Source organism: Drosophila gunungcola, unplaced genomic scaffold (genome assembly GCF_025200985.1).
Source record: "Drosophila gunungcola strain Sukarami unplaced genomic scaffold, Dgunungcola_SK_2 000010F, whole genome shotgun sequence".
NCBI classification, from domain to species: Eukaryota; Metazoa; Arthropoda; class Insecta; order Diptera; family Drosophilidae; genus Drosophila; species Drosophila gunungcola.
In genome coordinates this window covers 1,582,573-1,600,927 of record NW_026453198.1, presented here as the reverse complement: position 1 = coordinate 1,600,927, position 18,355 = coordinate 1,582,573, and the positions used below count along the sequence as shown (strand labels likewise).

The 18,355-nt window shown below is 37.0% G+C and overlaps 1 protein-coding gene and 1 long non-coding RNA gene across 5 annotated transcripts in view; one reads left to right on the top strand and one right to left on the bottom strand.

The window, feature by feature from the left end:
* LOC128263675 (uncharacterized) overlaps positions 1-18,355 on the bottom strand; it is a 79,396-nt gene that overhangs the window by 11,851 nt on the left and 49,190 nt on the right. For 2 of the 3 annotated variants that reach the window (XM_052998761.1, XM_052998762.1), the window contains exons 3-5: positions 1,657-1,833; positions 1,289-1,606; positions 1,027-1,224 (exon numbers count right to left, since the gene is read on the bottom strand). In XM_052998761.1, the coding sequence (XP_052854721.1) occupies positions 1,027-1,224; positions 1,289-1,606; positions 1,657-1,833 (693 nt within the window). Of the gene's footprint in view, positions 1-1,026; positions 1,225-1,288; positions 1,607-1,656; positions 1,834-3,940; positions 4,039-18,355 lie in introns of those variants that run through there. The other variant, XM_052998763.1, reaches the window with a different exon arrangement.
* Positions 1-18,355, top strand: part of LOC128263678 (uncharacterized) — a 53,789-nt gene that overhangs the window by 18,754 nt on the left and 16,680 nt on the right. The window lies entirely within an intron of this gene.

Genomic DNA, 18,355 nt, shown 5'->3' with positions numbered 1-18,355 from the left:
CAATGCATTTCTGCTGGATCTTTGGCATAAAATAACTCCCACATATACGGGGATCCTTCCCCTTTTTAAATACTGTGGTGGTCTCCATTGCAATCAGTTCGTCCAAGTTAACAAATGAATCGGTCGCATTATGGATGTCCTGCTGAGCATTACAGAGTTTAGTAAACTCACTCATGTTCATTAATTTAAATTAATTTCTTTTGGATTTGCCAAAATTCAAAAGTAAACAACCCCAGATCAGCTGTTCGTGCCACTCACATGTCAGAGTAGCATTAGCTAAATGCTAATGCGCCAATGGAATCAGGCACATTTAAAAAGTCCACTAATGCGGCAATGGAATCAGGCTATAAGTTATTTTTGTTTGGTTTACACTCTGATTTTTATGATCATTCTTATCGATATTTATACCATCGATATAGGCAGATATGTATCATATATAAAGAAAGGGTAGAGTACTATTTTTACGCTTCTTTTTTGCTGATCATGATCATGATTATCAGTGATCATACGCGTTTAGCCGAACTATCGTAAGAATTTTCGACAGTGCCACCACTACAACTGCTGATTTTGGATTGCTTTCGGAAAATCAAAAACTCTTTTTCATAAAGATTCTGGTCGCAGCACCAAAATGCGTTACTTCTGGTCCTCTGACAGGAAGAAACTCCCACACATATCGCTCTTTTTATGAAACTGTGGTGGTCTCCATTTACATATGGGTGTAGAACTATCATTTAGTTAAATTTGCTAATGGAATCAGGCACATTTAAAAAGTTGTAAGTGTTCAATGTTATAGCCAGTACACCTATCGACGAAATCTGTTCAGCAATGAGAGATAAAAAAAAAAAAATTACAATTTCTCACGGTTCGATTTGAACTTGTAATTTGGGACTGATGGTCTAGTCCCAAATTACAAGTTAAAATCGAACCGTGAGAAATTGTAATTTTGTTTCTTATTTTATTTAAGATTTAAATTCTTGCGATTTGCCAGTGGAAGTAAAATTATATAACAATTTAAAACATAGTTACCTTAAGATGGTTTTTAAATTGATAGGTGCTTTTGTTGTGGCTCGGCTTCGAAGTTTGCTTACAAAACAGCATAGATTTCTGGTAGAGAAAAATATGGCGCTGCTGTGGCTTTGTTCGGAGACAAATGTCTTTTTTGATCCCTGTCCATACTTGGAATGAGTTCTGCAACAAAAGATTGCCCTGTAGAGCTATTTCAGTCTGAAACGAAATCAATGTAAATCAAAACTTCGACGAAATTATTAATTTGGAAATAAGTACATACCGGAAAACCTGATATTGCTACTTGATGCATAGAGTCGTTGACACACTTCAAAACGATTAACATACAGTCAAGTGCCTTTTCAAGTTCCATGGTACAGTTGCCATTGTCGCTAAAGCGCAGTAAGTCCTTCAAAAGAAGCTGGTATTTTGTTATTCTTTGAACTGGTTTGAGCAAATATGCGGCCAGAGGTAGTTTATGACCAAGACGTTTTTGGCAGTCTTGGAGAAACAAATGTGTATCCACTAGGGTTTGGCGAAACCGCTCTGAACGTGGGATGTTTTGACAATAGAGTGAGTACAGTTGAAAAAATGTGTCGCGCTACAAAAATAATGTTCAATGCAAACTCTAAATTGATTGATCAACCTTACCCTTTGAACAAAACATAACGCGACAAGTTCAGTGGTTGAAATACAGTTTTCAAGATCCTTAAGAAAAACGTCATTATGAAAAGTATAGAGCTCTTGCAGGTTTCCAAACAATATATCTTCGTTTCCTTGCAGAGTTTCCGGGGCTAAGTCGTCAGATTTCAAGCGATCGCAGTAGCCCTACAATATTTAAGAAGAATTTAGTACAAGTTACGGTGTAGCTAGTTTAATAGGTAGAAGGTATGTAGGAATTTTAAATTCGTATTCTTTTATAGTACTTCTGTTGTATTAAAAAGTTATTATTACTTAAAAATATTTTTCCTATGACGATTCCAATAAGAAATGATTGAGTAAAATTGTCAACACCGATACTGGATAATAAAAAATATGCTTCGCGTTTTGGTATAAAAATACCATTCGATGAAATATATGAAATAACAAAATAATAAATATAAACATTACAAAAAGATCGTGCGTTTAAATTTTGTTCATATCATGTTTTGTTAAGCTTTTATAGGCTGTTGAAGTTTTTAGGTTACTGGTTGAAATATGCTGTGAGCCACTGTATATTTGAGCAAAATTTCATCAAAATATTAGACATACGTTTTGAGAAAATCGCTTAAAAGTGGAAAGATTTTACATGGATATGAAAATGCGCGTACTCCTTATATAATCCAGTAAGCCAAGGCACAATCCGAACTATGATCCGCCATTTAAATACCAATTCGTCGCTAACTCTGAAACTAATAATATCAATATAGTCTTCCTGCGCCTTTCACAGAGTGTGTTTTAAGTTGCGTGAAATAAAACCTTAAAGGACGTTTCCTTAAAGATATTTGGCGGAAATTTCATAAAATATTATGCACTCTTCACCTCTGAACTAGCCCATACAACAACAGGCGCAATTGGCATTATCGTCGTTTTCAGAGCGTGTTCCAATATGCCACGTATACAGGCCGTAAATTTTTTAAGTTTTTCGGGAAAACTTTATCAAAGTGTTTTGAGAACATCGTTTAACAGTGGATTATTTTTAATGGACATGAAAATGGCGAGCATTCTATACATAAACCAGTTCATCTAACGAAGTTCAAAAGTAACGAAGTACAAAAACCAGGCTAACTAAATTCTGTCGGCACTTCTGCCACTGCCGAAGTTCGAACTTCTTTGTTGTTGTTTATTTCGAAGTAATTCGGAGCTGCGGCTGAAAATGAGGGAGAGGGTTGGACGGAGAGAAAACGTGAAAAAAGTCCAAAACCAAATGTCAAGGACAAAGAGTAATGTGTAGGCTTTTGAATACCCTTTTTAGAAGCACTAGTATATTTGTTAACTTTGAGGAGTATATATAAATGATTTTTATTGATTAAATATAATAACATTTTGCAAGTTATTATAAAGTTGCAATAAACAACGCCATTATGTACATTTTTGATTATCTGCCTTATGTGATTTTAACTACAAGGCATTGTTATGGTCTGATATACCCTAGCACGCGTCAGGCAGAGTTTTAGGTTTCGTTTCCGTTCTCCCCATTCCCTTTGCACTTGAATTCGACTGGAATATAGAAAGGAAGTATTTTTAAAAGTGAAAACTTTAAGCGATTTTTAATTAATCAGGGTTAAATGATTTTTTATCGCATTTATTTATCGCATTTATTTTAAATGCGGCATTTAGCCCTATGGAACTGCCTGTGTAAATAAATGCACATTAGGCTTAATGCGTTTTAATGCACCAATGGAATCCGGCTATAAATTTCTAACTATACCCAGTACCCATTGGAACCCATTGAAAATCTGTCACCTCAATGTTTCGATCATTTCCATGGCAGCTACATATATATATGCGTTTTCCGAGTTTGATAAAATTAAAAGCGTTATTCCGATTTATTAAACCATTACTATGTCCAGAAGAACTAAAAAAAAAATAATATATAATTAGAGAAGTTACAATAGCAATTTTTAATTTTTTTTAAGCAACTTAATTTTGTTTTTATTCGTTAGTATTTTGGCCTTTTTATTCCTTTTTGAAATTGATTGCACAAGTTACGATTAATAATGGTTCAAAAATCTGTGATACGATTATATGAACAATTTGAAAGTGTTTGGTCACTCTCTTGCCGTGTTGTGTGCCTGGGTTATGATGTCGAAATTTAATGCAAAATGAGAAGTTTAAGCAAGGATTACGTATTGTAAATCCGCAATAGGTGCAAAACCTTTTGATATTCGCCACCACGCCGCCTCAAAAAAACATGTGGCAGCGATGGGCGCATTTACGCAAACCAATACGTTACCTTTTGTTTGCAAGTCAACAAAAACGGAGGAACAGAAACCGGCACTATGCCTTCCACATTGCCAAATGCTGTGGAGCTGTTTTCGGCTTGTCAAGCTGCTGCAAATATAAAATTAGGCAAAACGTACACATATATGTTGTTAACAAAAATTTTAACGATTAAGCATTTTTTTGGCAGTTTTTACATCATTTTTCGAAACTTTTTATAAGTCTACCAACTTTTGCTTCGAAATGGGAACTATATTATATAGTCATCCGGTTCGGCTCGATCGGACTTATATACTACCTGCAATACAAACACAACCTTTGGGAAAGATACATGCAGATAGCTTTAGTTTGCGTAGAAACGGACGGACGGACAGACGGACGGACAGACAGACGGACTTGGCTAGATCAACTCTTTTAAAAAAAAGAAAAGTGTAAAATACGCCCCATGAACAACGCGATTTTAGCTTAAAAAATCAGAATAATTTGTTATTAAAAAATATAAAAAAAAAACTCTTTGTGATTACCTGCTGATATATGTGAATAATTTCAAAAGGATCGGTCCATAGGTTATAATGTCAGATCCAGGGGGATATAAAGCAGGTTACTAAATTGGATAAGACATGTAAGGAAACTTTGACACTAACAAATTCTAGTTCATTCGGGTAATCAGGCAGAATTATATCCTATGTAAGACTGGAGTTAACAGCAATAAGCACCCAACCTCTCCTCTTAGCAGTTTTTTACTACTAAATTGTTCACTTACGGCGTTGAACCCTTCAGTGAGTTATTTTAATAATCCAAAAAGATTCTTAAAACCGTCATGAGTCTGCATCATAAAGCTACACATCTTACGTTCTATGTCCCTGCCGTACTCACATGACCACATGAGCCCAGTCCGCCGGTCAGTGTAATATCTAACTCTGCTAAAGAATCCTGCACATTTAGCATGCAAATACGATTTTTCACTTTGAAATATATTAAAAAAAATACGATTTTTATTTAAATATACAGTGGAGTTTTATTGATAAAGTCTTTATAGTTAGATTCCCAAATTTGAGCTAATTTTACAATTGCATTATTCTTTTAAGTACGGCTTTTATCGGTGACAGCGATGATCAGAAGATTGGTTAAAATGGTGGCCTGATGAATGGGTTCTTGGCTGTATCTTTTGTTTATTTAATTTTGATTGGTCAAAGCTTTTATGATGATGAATGGGTTCACATGTTGGACCCTTTCTTTAAAACTTTATAATTTGTTTATGTCTGCTGTCGTCGGTAAAGGCGTGTAAAATGTTTATATAAAGGGGGCTGCTAGTAACAAGAATTATTTTTCTTAGTTATTGACCTTGTATTATGCTGTATTAATTGTATTATGCTGTTTCCCTGATTAGAGATTATACATTTTTGGTCTAGCCTATTTGCAATTGAACTTGGTGTATTTTCCAAATAAAAAACATTGTTTTTATCAAAGTATTTAAAGTTATTTATGTCAAATTTTCGGCCTATATTATCTGAAAATTTTATAACTCTATTAATCTGGCTACGAATCCAAGCTGATGTTTTGATTGATAAAATTTTTTCTTCGTTCATGTCAACAAACTCTTCATGTTTTAATATTTTAGGATTGTACATTCCTATTCGATTCTTGTTAATTGTAATCCCATTCAATATACTCAAGGCAAATTTTTAAGGAATATCTTAAGATGTGTAATGCAAGTCTTTTTATAAAGTAACTATATTCTTGATCAGCATCCCTAGGAGAGTCGACCTAGCCATGTCCGACTATCGGCCTGCCCGTCCGTCTGTTCGCGGACTCGCTCAGTCGCAAAGAGGCGCATTTTGAATAAGGTTGCCCTGCGCTTGAATTGGTATTTGTGGTTATGCATTTTCATACATGGGAGCATATGTGCGTTTATTTCATTTTGACGCATCAAGAATATTTTGTCTTTTGCTACCTTTTATACTTGGTACCCTAACAATTTGTACGTATTCACTATTGGGCTATTATAAAAATATGAATATTATATGTTATAATATATTTTTTAATATTTCAGCATATATTTTATATTTGTTTACAAATTCAAAGCAGTGGTAGCAATAAAATGTTTTGCATATATGTATGTATTCGAATTAATAGAAATCAGTCTACTGAGATGGGAACAGGGCATATCGAAGTCGGTGTCACTTAAACCACCGACTGCTCTTAAGTGGTTGAGAAAACTTCAAACTAAATCAGCTTTTGTTTTTGTTTTGCGAGCGGATGCTGCCTGCATACCCTACCGACGATTGCTTTTAAGGAAAGCGGGCGGAAACAAAAACAGCTGTTCGGCTTTTGTTTTTTTACACTTTTTAGGACACTTGTTTTGAATGTTTTGTTTAATGATCTTTGGTTGGTTTATTTTTTAGTGATTCGCAGTGTAATTTTAATTGTCTTTAAACAATTCGTTATAATCCATGATATTGGTACAATTAAAATTATAAAGCTATTATCATTAAAATATTATTTAAACAAAATATACTTTTTCCATTTACCTTTACAAAATATATTATAACATAAAATATTCATATTTTTATCATAGCCCAATAGTGGCTTTTATCGGTGACAGAGACGCTAGCAGCGAAAGTAGTCTTCGGTCAGAAGGTTTCGACTGGTTAAAATAGTGGCCTGCCGAATGGGTCCTCAGGTTGCATATTTTGTTTATTAAATTAGGATTGGTCAAAGCTTTTCTGCTGATGAATGGGTTCTCATGCTGGACTTTATGTTTAAAATGTTGTAATTTGTTTATGTCTGCGCGTCGGCAAAGGCGTGTAAATTTTTGATAATGAGGGGACTGTTGATAACATGCGTGGGAAATTTTATGTCTGATTGATTTGAATAACTCCTATAGTAGGCTCTGGAATGTCATGTTTGACAAATGAAGTAATGGGTATCTCGGGATATACAGGCTGGATCTGAGGCTTGATGACTAGAGTATTTGGTAATACGACACTTGCATAATTGTACTGCAGAGTTAGCAAAAGATAAATATTAGCAAAAGATAAATATACCTATTGGCACAGGTAACAGAAATAATCATGAATATTTGTTTTATTTATAATAAGAATTGGGAGCGAAAATGTAAATTATTCTGCAAAAAAATACAAATAATAAATAAATACCTTATTCAATTTGCATAATTGTACTGCAGAGCCAGCAAAAGATAAATATATCATTTGCTGGCAACCTTTATTGGCACAGGTAACAGACATAATCATGAATATTTGTTTTATTTATAATAAGAATTGGGAGCGAAAATGTAAATTATTCTTCAAAAAAATACAAATAATAAATAAATACCTTAGTCAATTTGCATAATTGTACTGCAGAGCCAGCAAAAGATAAATATATCATTTGCTGGCAACCTTTATTGGCACAGGTAACAGACATAATCATGAATATTTGTTTTATTTATAATAAGAATTGGGAGCGAAAATGTAAATTATTCTGCAAAAAAATACAAATAATAAATAAATACCTTAGTCAATTTGACAAAGAATTAAAAAAATCGCTTGTAAATTCAAAAGCTGGAGAGCGCGAGAGAAAAACTTTTATCGACTGATTGTGGCTTGTGAAACACTAACAACTTTGAACGTACACATTTAGAAAAACCGTAGGAAGTAGAACGGAAGAGAGAATAAAAAATTACAGAGCAAGCAATGATTCAAAAACAAACACTAGGAGCAATGGCAAAGCATGCACAAGAAAATGAAATTTCATTAGCAATGAACAGGGATTAGACAGTTTAAAATAAAATTATTTAAACTCTAATAGTGAGTACATATTTATATGAAAAGCCTAGTTCCAAGCACACATAATGTAGTTAAGGTAAGCTTGCTTAAGAAAAAAACACCACTACTTTCAGAAATTAATTAAATTTTTACAAAATCACAACCGATCTCAAACGGCGCTAAATCGATATATGTCAAAGCCCATTACAAAATAAAAAAAAATACGGTATTTATATGGGGAAAGTGCGACGACTACCGATCCGAGCAGTTTGGAATTGCATGAATAAATTAATGCATCAACAATAAACGAAACATAACTTGAAAATAAAATTTCAATAAACTATCTAAGTAGGCGTGTTTCGGTTTTCGTATCAGAATTCGCAAAGTATACAAGATAACAGTGTGCGTACGTTAAAAGCACTTAAGCATTTATTTTAACCCACTTTGACAAAAAAAAAGTGCTTTTCAATCAGTTTTTCTTCGTCTGGAATAAGTTTTTTTTTTCTTTATCAAGGGCGTCATTTGTATACTAAGTTGTTGATAGGAAATCTTGCGAAACCAATTTCACATTTGGCCATTTTCATAAAACAATCGCCTCAAGTTGTGCGACGTTGCCTGGACATTGCTGGTTGGACATTTCTCAAATTTAAAATTATTTCGCCTTTAGTTTGATTCCGACTCCAAACTGCGTTTGTTTTATGGAAACCAGATCACCAGTTTTATACATCTTTGTGGGTTTACGTTGTAAGATGTACCTTTAGTACTCCTCTCTTTTTGAAGTTTTAATTTCTGAGATTTAGCTTTGAGTTGTTGGTCGAAGGTCGTTGCGCGTTAATTAGCTCAATAATTCTGTGGTCATCTATGTTGCTCATTTTAACTCTAGAAAGAACCTCAGATGGAGGGGAATCGATGCACTTCTAAAAAGTGTATATGATGGCTTGCTATCCTCGTTCTACGTGTCTGGACCACTTTGTGAAATCACCCTCGTTCAGTTTGGAGATTATTGGAAAAAAGATTTCATTAAGTCTTTAATGATTAATGTTTTAGTCTTCGCAATATTGAAGACTGTCTTGCGCGGTAATATCTGAACTTCGGTTATATATGATACAAGCTAGGCTGACAAGCACATGATAATGACCTCGTAGTTACGTTATGGCATTGCTGGCATTCTTTGACCTTGTAGTGTAAAGTGACTCTATAACGGCAAGAAAGTGCTTGTAAATCTTGCTTTTGGAGTAGGAAATCAATTTAATAGATGTGCAATAATTTTTTTTGTGCAATGGTTGTAACCTGCCCTGTTTTCGTCGATATAAGTGGACAGGAAGGAATAGGCCGCATACATGGTGATTTTTCACAAAAATTTTCTTTAAAAAATCTAAAAAAAACTCAACGAACAACCACCGTACTCTCCAGATATAGACCCGTCTGACTTTTTCCTTTTTCCAAAACTCAAATTACCACTTCGTGGAAACCGTTTTGAGAGCATTGAAGACATCAAAACTAATTCGCAACGAGAACTGATGAACATCCCGGAATATAGCTTTTCGATGATTGGATTGTTCGTTGGAAGAAGTTTATTGACTCAGATGGGGCCTATTTTGAAGAGGATATAATAAATTTATATGATTGATAAATTATTTGTGTTTTATTTCAAATTTCCGGGTACTTATATGACATAATGCAATAATGTCGTCTTCGCAAGATGAAGAGATTCCTCTTCAAATATCTGATCGAAAAATCGTTGAAATAACTTGATGCAATTCTCATCAAATTGGGTTCTAGTTCTTTTTCGTTAATATAATATAACTTTCGCACACGCAATTCACTTGGACTGAACAAAACTTCTGCTTGCACGAACATTTATTCTCCTATAACAAAGAACACAAACTCAAATTTTTTGAATTTGACACGAACCAATTGTACTTTTGTTAAATATTTGGGTGCTTCTGAGTAAAATGCCCATACAAAATGATGTCCCATAGGCTAAGACATATATGTTGGAGGTTAAAACGCGCGGTTGAATATCAGCTCGTTATAGATAAGTAAAATAGAACCACTTGGCGTTCGATTTCATAAACTACTGTTTATTCGAAAAAGAAATAAGGACAATCAAAGCTAGGCAGGGTTGCCGTACTTATAATATTTAGCTGGATTTGCCAAATCCACATTCCTATTCAATACTAGCAGGTTTAGATTATTGTAATCCAAGTAATCTAATACATTTCACAAGATTTATCTCTTGCACATTTTTTGTTAATATGTCTGCTGCCATTTCATCTGTTGAACAATATGAAATCAATAAGTTTCATAACATTTCCTTATGTGATGATACTGAATATTTATAGCTTGCTTCTTGCATGACAAATTGGATTCTTTACAATTGTGCTAAATTGTCACTTTATCTTAAAAACATTTTAGTTTTATTAATTAATTTACTTAAATGGCTTCTTCTGTGGTCTCCGACATCACCACATATTCCGCTTCTGTGTTGCTTAGGGCGATGGATTTCTGCTTTTTCGATGCCCAAGAAAAGTGTATAACTTACGATCGCTTGCATCGCTGGCCGACTCAGCATCTGAGTAGTCACAAATGTCTAGGTCAGTCCTCGAATATTTTATCCTCAGATTAACCGTTGATTGCAAATAGCGTAATTTATGCTTTATTGCAGGCTGAGTGTGAAATGCCTGGGCGTGTTGACAGCGCAATATATATCAGTGAAACTATTATCGATTGTTAGTCCTTCACGACGACTTTGTTGCAATTTTCGTTGACGCAATCAACTCGGAAGTTTGGTTCCAACGTTGTTGGGCTCTTGACGTGATCCCGCTGACCCATTATCAGCTTTGCGCTCGATTTCCAGTCCCAAAAAATTTGAAACATGACCTTTATCAACCACTTGAAAATAAGATAAGATTGCTCTTTTAGATTTAACCACCTCACCGTGGCTTGAACACGCCACCAGGAGATCATCGACGTAAACGGCTATTACATTGATGCTCTTTTCTTCAGTGATCTTTACGTCTAAACATGGCTACACACGCCTTGTAGGCCATCTTGTTAAAAGCGTTATCCAACTTTGTATTCCAGACACGACCGGCCTGTTTAAGACCGTATAAGGATTTTTTCAGCTTAAGTACTTTACTTGACCCATCCTCAAACTGCTCTAGCTGCTTCATATAGACGTCTTCTTCCAGATCACCGCTCTAATAGGCTGTTGACACGTCCATTGATGTACATGTAGGGCGTATTCGGCTGCCATAGCCAAATCCATTTGTATTGTTGAGAAACGAACGACAGGAGAATATGTTTCCTGGTAATCAATGCCAAACTTTTGGCTGCATCTTTTTGCTACCAATCTTGCCTAGGTTGAAATCGTTTTTCTGCACACATTTTTCGATGAAGTATTATATACACCTCTGCTGACCCTGAATTCACCCAGCTGCTTGTCATATAACCGATACGCTTTTAAAGTCTCCGAGTTCCCGATCATCACGTACTCTTTGCCTATCTCCTGGAACTTTATCTTTTGGGTTGTGTCCAAGGCAATTGAGAGCGATCCTCAGGTGCTTAATCACCAGCTTATGAGTAGTCCAATCTTCATAAGGGGTAACTCCCTGAAAAGAGCGGAGTCCTATTTCTCAGGTATACTGCACAGGCTACTGACTCGGCTCAAAATGACTCATCCTACCCGGCGGTGTTCAGCATTGCGCGTGCTATGTCCAGCAAGGTTCTCTTGTACCTTTCGGCTACCCCGTTTTGGTGGGGCCTATATGGAACTGGAAATATATGTGCATATATCGACTTTTGTCCTCCATCATAGTGAGAAAATATTTGCTCCCACCTTTTGAAGCTTTTTCCATAGGCCCGCATACGTCACTATGCAAAATTTACAACACATATTTAGCTCTTCCTTCAGACTGCTGAAATAGCTTCACATGGCACTTGTTTTTCGTACAGGTTACGCTTTTACATCGGCTGCTTAAGTAGAATCCAATGTTAACCCACAAACCATCGCTTTGCTGTGCACGTCCCGCAAGCTTTGCAACGTTTTTCTTATGCCAACGTTTTTTCCAATCCTCGAAACATGCGAAGTAGTTCCTTTCCGATATAGCAATCAGCCTCTTCTTCGAATATACTGCGAATACGGTGGTTGCGGCACATGCGTCGAATTTTTGGCGAAATGGTCTCGAAGATCGAGTGCAGTATAAGACGGTGCAATATCGCAATGCAAAAACCAAGAGTTGTTTGCCCAAAATTCTGGTCTTATTAGTCGTATTGCTTAAATAATAATAATTATTAAAAGTTTGGCTCGGTGGAAGGAATTTAAAGTGAAATTTATCACTAAAATCAAAAAAAAATCTGTCATCATTACCTCTTTTCAACACGTACTCGACCCTCTTTGAAGTCATTGTACCACTTATAAACACATTTCTGCGACATGGTAGAATCACCACACCCCTTCCACAATATCCTCAACGTTTCCGCAGCCGAAATTTCTTTCAGCAAATAAAATTTGATAGCACTTCTCCGCTCAAGTAAATCAAACATTTAAAAAATCGAAAAAAACACTCTTGGTCGATTGGTAAACACAAGCGTAAATATAATACTGATAATGAAATTGATATGAAATTTGTCTATGATATCGTTATCAGTCCTGCCAACTCAAGAAAAAACAAGAAAGAACGATATAGTCCTGTTTCCCAATTTTCAGTACCCGGTACTCAGCTAACGAATTTTAAACAAAATCCCCCTACAAAACAATCGGAGTCTAGGTGGCGCCATCTGTCGAACTGCATAGCCAAGAGTCCGTTTTATCGTTCTCTCTGTCTTTCTTTCATCTACTACCACCGGCACCGCAGCGGCCAATGAGTAGCTAGCAGCGGCAGGTGGGCGGCAGAATGGCGGCAGATCGGCGGCAGAGGACTTAATAACTTCTAAAATAATAGCTAGATCTTGAAAATGTTTGTCTACCTATCTGTAGATGATAGATATGAGCAAAACACACAGATTAGTTAAGGTCAGAGTGACGTGACATACGTTTTTAGTGATTCGCGATTTGTGGGCGTGGCTCCGTTTTTGAATAAACTTGCGATGCGTAGGAAATACTAGTATCTGCTTGCCGAATACCAAATCTCTAGCTTTTGGTATCCCATCTCGACGTTCATACAGACGGACAGACGGGCATGGTCAGATCGAATCGGGTGTTGATCCTGACCTAGAATATATTTATAGAATCGGAAACGCTTTCTTCTACCTGTTACATAGTTTTCAACAATTACAATATATCCATTTACTCTACGAGTAACGGGTATAAATATCTAGCCCAGAACGTTAGACCCGAAAAGATAAAATTAAAAATTCACCTAACTTTTTGCCTAAATACATTTTTTTAGGTGTTGCGCAAATATATTTATTATACCCTTGCAAAGGCTATTGTAATTTCAGTCAGAAGTTTGAAACGCAGTGAAGGAGGCATCTCCGACCCTATAAAGTATATATATTCTTGATCAGCATCACTAGGCGAGTCGATCTAGCCATGTCCGTCTGTCCGTCCGTTTCTACGCAAACTAGTCTCTCAGTTTTAAAACTATCTGCATGAAACTTTCCCAAAAGTTGTCTTTCCATTGCAGGTAGTATATAAGTCGGAACGAGCCGGATCGGATGACTATAGCATATAGCTCCCATAGGAACAATCGGAAAAGTAAATGAAAAAAAATTATTACTTTTCTACTTTTAATTTTTTTTAGTTCTTCGAGATATAGTAATGGTCAAAATATTTCAGAATTACGGTTTAAATTTCATTAAAATCGGACGACTATATCATATAGCTCCCATAGAAATAATAAAATTATATAAAATAAATATCTAATAATTGAGCTGCAAATCATCATTGCTTCAGTGTTTTTAGACATATACGCAAGTAAATCATAATTTTAATGTTTTCAAAAATATTTAGTTCTTGCAATAGCTGCAAGGGTATATAAACTTCAGCTTGCCGAAGTTTGCTTCCTTTCTTGTTTTTTGTTTCATTCAATTTGAGCAGTCGAGTCTAAAATGATTTATTTTTTAATTAAGATATGCTTTAAACTTTTAACCACTGCAGCCGCAGTAAAAAAAAGATGCAAAAATTAAAAAAAATTTACAGATACGGGCTGTTTTATTTTCCTCATCCATCGAAATTTTTTTTTTTCCATTTCAAATGGAACAAGTAACAAATTTTCATTAGATTGTCAAAATTAAAGCTACTTAGAGAAATCTTATGAAATATTTTATCATTGACATTGTTTTTGATAAATCTAATGAAATATTTTTTCAGTAGTATTACTTTTTTGACATTTTTTCAGTAGCATTATTTTTTTTAATGGTGATGAAATATTTTTTTCATTCTTATTACTTTTGAGAAATCTAATGAAGTATTTTTTCAGTAGCATTACTTTTTTGACGATCTAATGACAATTTGTTACAAAAGGATTGCTTTCTTCAATGCCAGTGAAAAATTTATTCATTAGAATTGCTTTTTTTAACGGGAATAAAAAAATTGTTTTCTTATAGTTTTTTTATATTTGTTTCTTCCTGTATTAGGCTTAACAAGAGGTCATTGAAGAAGGGGTTAGATAGACTTAAAAGATTTCAAGATTATATAAGTATTCAAACTTCAGGTTGTACAAAATCAATATAGGTGTAAGATCTTTAAGCCGGCGGCGTACGTTCACCGTCGTTTGCGATTGCAGACTGCTCCCCTCGCTTCGCCGCCCTCTCACTATCTCTCGACAGCTTAGGAATGGATGAACGATCAGCTACTGGACAATGTCTGATTCCAGGCAGTAAACTGAACATGCCGCCCACCAATGCTAGCCCTGGCATGAGAAATCCTTGCTTGTCCTTGTCTTTATAAATTTGCGATGATAGGATGAATCCGCTTGTGTGTTATTTGGTTCTAGAACGGATATAAATGAGCAGGAACTGTGCGCAAGTAATAAATGCGGTTAAACAGAGGACAGAAGTTTGAGACCGACATAGGGGAAAACGATCGTCCTTGATAAGGTCGAGATCGTTGTGCCCTTTTGGCACCACTTTGGTCTTTGCTGTAGATGAGCCAGCCAATCGCGGCTTCAAGCTCTTCAGAATGGCCGCTTTATTGTCTGCTGCCGAGGTAAGCACTTTCAGATCGTCTGCACCAGTTGTGAGAGGGCAAAGAGGCTGCGAATTAAGGTATGACTCTATGCTGACAAGTAATGTTCTTAATTCTTAAAAAGTCAGCCTTTGATTCGGCAAAAAATGCCTCGTTGTAAGACCTGATTTTGTGAAATGAAAACGTGCCATGTAACCCTTGTAGAAACTGGTGCCTCTTAAACGCGCCTCTCTTAGTTCATTTCCCTATGAAGCGGTAAATCTCCCATAAGCTGCTTCGCCTTTAATGGCCGGATTCATAAGCAGCGTACACATATTCTTGTAACGCACCGAACTGCTTGCCTACCTGTGAGAATCCAGAATGCTGACGTATGTGTGCTAGCGTTAACTGCACACCTCCGTGCATTGCTTAACAATGCGTGTAATGTAGTACTAATGACGTAAAATGATGATAGCAAGGGAGAATTATTGGATTACGACGCTCATGAGATAAATCCGAATGTCGCAAGCGTCCTCTTTCCCGCAGGATGCCGTCCCATAAGAACGGGGACAAACTCAATAGCCTGCTTCGGGTGGGCAATCGCTTACAGTTTGCCACTGCGGCTAGGTCGGATGCGAATGCCTCAAATTAAAAGATACGCACAATAATCATTAAAGCGTTGTCCAGCTCCTCAATGCTTAGTGGTCCTTTAAGTTTCTCGCTTTTAATACTCTTAAGTATTAACCGAACTTATCGCCACTTAAAAGAAGCTAAATTATCTATAAATCCGGTCGAGCTTGAGTGTCGATTAGAGATTCTAAATACGCACATTGAAAATGCTTCACTTTTGCAAAACCAAATAGAAGTGAAAGATACAAAGATGTATAGCGCGAAGAGTTGGAAGAGAGGGCCGTAATGACAAAGTCATTGCTGATTTCAATTATAAAAAAGTCCAAACAAAATAATATCGAGAAATCCGCTCCGCCAGCAAATCGCCCGCCTCAATGCCGTCTGCCGAGCGTTGCTCTCCCAACTTTTAGCGGAAAACACTCCGCTTTTAAAAATTTTATAAGCCTTTTCGAAACTTTCGTTGACAAAGATGACACTTTACACGATATTGAAAAATTCAATCATTTAATTTCGTGTTTAGCTGGAGACGCTTTAGGAACAGTTAGGGCCTTTCAAGTCACTGCGGAAAATTATCCCAAAGCCCTTGCTAGCCTGAAGCGGGTGTACGACAATGATTGTCTTCTTTTTTTTGACAACATATCGACACTTTTTAATTTGCAAAAAATTTCCCAGCCTTCAGCTACAGCCTTGAGAACCCTCATCGACACGGTCACAGCCTTGTATGACTCCTTGCTGTCTATTGCTGATGACAGACGCATTACCAATGCTATTTGAATACATCTGGTAACGTGCAAGGTCGATGCAGGAACTTAAAGGAAATGGGAAGAACAGTTAGATTATACTTCGCTTCCACTTTGGAGCGAATGTGAGGCGGCCCTCAAAAGGCGATACCAACACATGGTAGCGGTAGAGGCTTCCAAGCCCAATACTGTTCAACAAACCCAATCTAACCCTAAGAAGAATGGAAATAGGATTTTTTCGTTGGCGCCGCCAGGAACGACTCTGTTCAATGCATGTATTGCAACTCAGCTGAACATCAGATTGGAAACTGCGCTTCCTTCGCAGCCCTAACAGTTCAGCAAAGATTCGATTTCGCTAAAAGAGCACCCTTATGCATGGCAAAGTGGTTTTCAAACTGCCTGAAGCGGGTGTATGATAACGATTACATTATTTTTTTTGATAACATATCGACACTTTTTAATTTGCAAAAAATTTCCAAGCCTTCAGATACAGCACCCTTTTCGGCGATTCGGTGTATATATCGGCTAGTAGAGATGGCGAAAGCAACTCATCCAAAAGCCGCAAAGGTTATTCAGAATGATTTTTATGTTGACGATTTGTCACCTGGCGCCGGATGCGTTGAGAACCTGCAAAGTCTTCGAGACGAAGTTTTCAGGTCTTGAAAGAGGCAGGTTTGCAATTGGCAAAGTCGTTTTCAAACTGCCCAGAGTTATCCGCATCTGATAGCACTGTAATGCCACTTATGGCAGACTCAGACCTTAACTAAGACCCTTGGCGTGATTTGGTTACCGGTTAAAGATTACTTTCAATTTCGGTTGGATGACTCTTTCCTGGAACTTCGCGCAACAAAGCGAAATTTTTTGTCGGTGACTGCTCGACTTTTCGACCCACTTGGCCTAGTGTGTCCTTTGGTCACAAAGGCAAAGATGTTGTTGCAGGAAGTGTGGCATCGAAAATAAGATTGGGACGAGTCGCTAACGATGCAGTTGCTTACATCGTGGGAGACGTTTAAAGCGACTCTTCTGCAGACGCCTAAAATTAAGGTATCGCAATTCGCAAAACAGATCCACAAGTCCCGATTCAAATACATGGTTTAGCTAACGCTTCCATGCGAGCGTATGGAGCGTGCATCGTTCGTAATCAAACTGCTAAAGGTTTGAATGTGTCTTTATTGACCGCCAAATCGAAAGTAGCTCCCCTCAAGATGAAGACTTTGCCTTGCCTTGAGCTGTGTGCAGCTCACCTTTTAGCAGATCTCTATAATCGTGTCAGGCCATTGCTAAATTGTCACATTGAGAATGTTTTTCTGTGGACAAACTCGTCGTTGTCGGTTTTTGTTTCGAACCGGGTCGCAGAAATCGAAGCCCTTTGAAAAAAGTATTTCGCCAAGAGAACTGGATTTCGCTTTTGATAAAATTGTCGAAGCTATCCAATTTCACGAAGTCAGGGACGACATAAGTAACCGGTAGCAACGAATATTCAAAAGTTAAACCCTTTTCTTCAAGAAAATAAATTAGATTGGTGTTCCTTGATATTGCTAAGAGTTGGGAGTCAGTTATTGAATGCTCCTACCCCGTTAGAAGCCAAATTCCCGTTGTTGCTGTCTAAAAGCTGACAGTTCGTCTGATCCTATGTGTCATAACTGCACGTTACGAACTGTCACGATGGCCCACGAGCTCTCGTAAGTCGTCTGCGCGAGAAAATATAGCAAGGTTCGCGCGGCGGACGTCAGGACGGAGGAGGGGAGTATCGGCGAGCAGTCCACCGACTGGCCCTGTTGCCCGTTCTGGACGTCGTCCCTTCAGAGGGGGCGGTGTTTGCGCACTTGGCGCTTGTATTGAAATCACTAGTTATAGGGCGAGAGCGGGAGCCAATAAAGCTTTCGTCCGTTCGCTCTTGCGAATTCTCCCCGTCTCTCGCCACCTTAGCATAAGTTAGGTTCTAAGAGAAATATTGAAATATTAAATTTTAGTGATCAATCGAACGTCATCGTAACCACTACTTTTCGTCGTCGTACTGTCGTTTTTTCACAAGTTTCGCAAAATAAATCGTCTCGAACCTACTGCAGTCACAAGCTCGCGTTTCGTAGTACAAAACAGTATTAAATTTACATGGTGACCCCGACGTGATAACAGTAGAGTTCGCTAGTTGTTTTAATATTTTTTCGGTGAAAAACTAT